Source organism: Austrofundulus limnaeus, unplaced genomic scaffold, assembly GCF_001266775.1.
Source record: "Austrofundulus limnaeus strain Quisiro unplaced genomic scaffold, Austrofundulus_limnaeus-1.0 Scaffold1061, whole genome shotgun sequence".
In the NCBI taxonomy this organism is placed as follows: Eukaryota; Metazoa; Chordata; class Actinopteri; order Cyprinodontiformes; family Rivulidae; genus Austrofundulus; species Austrofundulus limnaeus.
The window spans coordinates 65,655-68,627 of NW_013953463.1; the positions used below are offsets into that span (position 1 = coordinate 65,655).

General features: G+C 42.4%; 1 protein-coding gene across 2 annotated transcripts in view; it reads left to right on the forward strand.

Annotated features, from left to right (window-relative positions):
• Nucleotides 1-2,973, forward strand: part of araf (A-Raf proto-oncogene, serine/threonine kinase) — a 51,700-nt gene that overhangs the window by 29,866 nt on the left and 18,861 nt on the right. For both annotated transcript variants that reach the window (XM_014030443.1, XM_014030442.1), the window contains exons 6-10: nucleotides 587-685; nucleotides 769-913; nucleotides 1,002-1,026; nucleotides 1,120-1,250; nucleotides 1,388-1,590. In XM_014030443.1, coding sequence (XP_013885897.1) covers nucleotides 587-685; nucleotides 769-913; nucleotides 1,002-1,026; nucleotides 1,120-1,250; nucleotides 1,388-1,590 — 603 coding nt within the window. The remainder of the gene's footprint in view (nucleotides 1-586; nucleotides 686-768; nucleotides 914-1,001; nucleotides 1,027-1,119; nucleotides 1,251-1,387; nucleotides 1,591-2,973) is intronic.

The window sequence follows — 2,973 nt, forward strand, 5'->3', positions numbered from 1 at the left end:
ACCAGGTGCTCGCCATCGTGCCCCACCTCCAGGCCTGGCTCCAGAGGGGGGCACCGGTGACCCGCGTCCGGGCGAAGGAACATCCGATCCAAAATTTTCTTTCATCATAAGGGGTCTTCGGGCTGCGCTTTGTCTGGTTCCTCACCTAGGACCTGTCTGCCATGGGTGACCCTACCAGGGGCATAAAGCCCCAGACAGCATAGCTCCTAGGATCATTGGGACACTCAAACCCCTCCACCACGATAAGGTAGCAGCCCAAGGAGAGGAGAGGATGTTATCTACATATCCAATATAAATTTGGCCCTTTTAATTTTATTTTATTTTTTACCTTTGCAAGTTTACACCAACTAGGCAAAAAAAAAAATCAGTTTTTGTGTAAAAACTGAAAATTTGAGGTTGAATGGGGAAAATATTCTTGTTGTTCTGGGCACTACTCTGGTGCTGCATGTAAGATAGTGAAAAGGAAAAGATGTTTTTCAGGAAATTTTTCTTTTGCCTTTTTGCTGAGTTTYGTTTTGAGTTTAGGAGATCTGGTGAAACAAACTGAGATCTCTTCACCTCACGATCTTTCCTGTGCTTTATCCAGGTGTGATTCCAATTCCTGCACAGATGATTACCCTCAGATATTATTGCCAGAAAATTCTCCGTCACAGAGCAACCTAGCCTTAACCCCAGAGCCTGCTGGGTAAGCACATGAAAATGGTTGGATAGCCTCGCTATGTGTACCTGATGTTTTGATAGAAAGTGTTTGTTTTTGACTTTATGTAGAATGGGCCTTCTGTCCCCACCCTCCACCTTTAACTTCCCCATGTCAGGAGGAGACGGACAGTCCCTCCAGAGGCATCGCTCTACCTCCACTCCCAACGTTCACATGGTCAGCACGGTGGACCTCGCCACCATTAGCGGCATGGAGGTAAGTGGCCATACTGTTCACTTGTCCAAAAACATACTTGTGTTTGAATTATTAACACTAACTCTGCTGTGGTGTTCATACTTTTTAGGAGGCAATGAAATTCAACACAATAGGTACAGCATCCTTCCATCTGCTGTTTTTGTGTTATCAGTTTTAGTCTTCTGCTTTTGAATCGACTTTGAGTTTGATGCTCCTCATCTCTGCAGGTCCTGAGCCTTCACCAAAACCCTCGACCAGCCCACCCTCCACTCTCGGTTCTCCTGGGAGGAAACCACCCAAGTCCCCCTCAGAGCACAAGGAACGAAAACCTTCCTCATCTGATGACAAAAAGAAAGTGGTAGGTTTTTCTTTAGTTTTGTTCTCAGTTTTGTGTTTGTCTTCAGACAGGAGCAAATCCAGTCAACAGCCATGAATGTCATCCTTCACATTGTACAAAAACAAAAAACAAAACATTCTGTTACTGTGTTACTTTAGCACCGAGGAGGCTACAGAGACTCTAGTTACTACTGGGAGGTATCTCATCGAGAAGTCACTGTTCTGAAGAGGATAGGTACTGGATCCTTTGGGACAGTCTACAAGGGCAAGTGGCACGGCGATGTAGCAATCAAAATCCTTAAAGTCAAAGAGCCAACACCTGAGCAACTGCAGGCCTTCAAAAATGAAATGCAGGTCCTTCGGTAAGCAAAACTTGTTTTTCCTCTTGACTTTAAGTCATAATGTATGTTCTTACTTCACAGGAACACTACCGTATTTTTCAGACTATAAGNAATAAAATGATTGTGTAATTTAAATGCATTGAAACACCTGGTTAAATTTAGAAGATATGATTAACTACAAACACCTGAACCTGACTCGGAGAACTCTGTGATTTTAGAAAAAATGAAAGTCAAACGTTGATACATCTTTAAAAGACGCCCCACCTCCTCCTCCCCCACCCCGCGCAGCTGTGGTGGAGGAGGAGGAGCCTGTGGAGCCTGCACCTCCACCCCATTTGCGTGTGATTAATAAATTACTGATTTTTGATTCTCATACAAGTAACCATCTGAAGGGGTTGATTTATGGACTTTGAAGTCCTGGGCTGTTCAGAGCCACACTGCAGGTGGACAGGTGCAGCAGCTGCGGTCAAACTGCCTCTCAGCCCTCACTTTAAAACCAGTCAGTTGATCTGTTGCGGTTTTGTTGTGCTCGTGAACACAGGAGAAATGCTGCAAAGCGCTTTTAGAAATATAATATATATAAAATACAACGTAATCCTTGGTGGAAAATAATCCAGGAAACGCTGATGGCTTTCCCGGGAGGTGCTCACCTGAGCTGAGGGAAGCTGACCGCCCACCCACAGAGAAAGGAAAAAAAAGGCAGCGCTGTCAGTCAGACAGCACGACCCGCCCTGCTCTGTTCTGATTGGGTAAAACTTTGACTCTGATTCTCTTGATTGGGTGAAAGAACAGTCACTTTAATCCCTAGATGGCTTTAACAAGTTTTTTTCTCTCGTTTATTTTAACAATGAAGAACACCCGCGGAGGAAAACTTAAATCCAGGTCTTTTCTTCTTTGTTGTCCACCGGACAACTAGGAGACAGGAGCTGGTTGTCCGAAACAAAAATAGTTTGTCTTGAACAAACTAAACAATGATTGTGTCAACCCCTGTTTTACATTGAATAAAAAAATTAATAAATAAACTTCATTCCAAAAGTATAGCGGCTTTTATTTAGCCGTGGCTGTGCGCCACGATCAATTACATGTAGGGGAAACCCTGGTAGTTTTCTTTCTGCTACCAAATAACATGTAGTTAGTATTTTATCTTAATTTAATTATTGTTTTTTTAAGTTAGAAATTAGGTTTGTATTTTCACAAATTCTGCCTGTATTATCTCTAACATTCATTTAATATTTTCTCCTGAATAAAGAAATGTGGTATCATCTGCAAATAAAACACACCTCAGAAGCCCTGACACATTGACCAAATCAAGTGGTTTGCAAAAGTATTCATACCCCTTGAACTTTTCCATATTTTGTCACATTACAACCACAAACATAAATATATTTCACTGGAATTTAATGT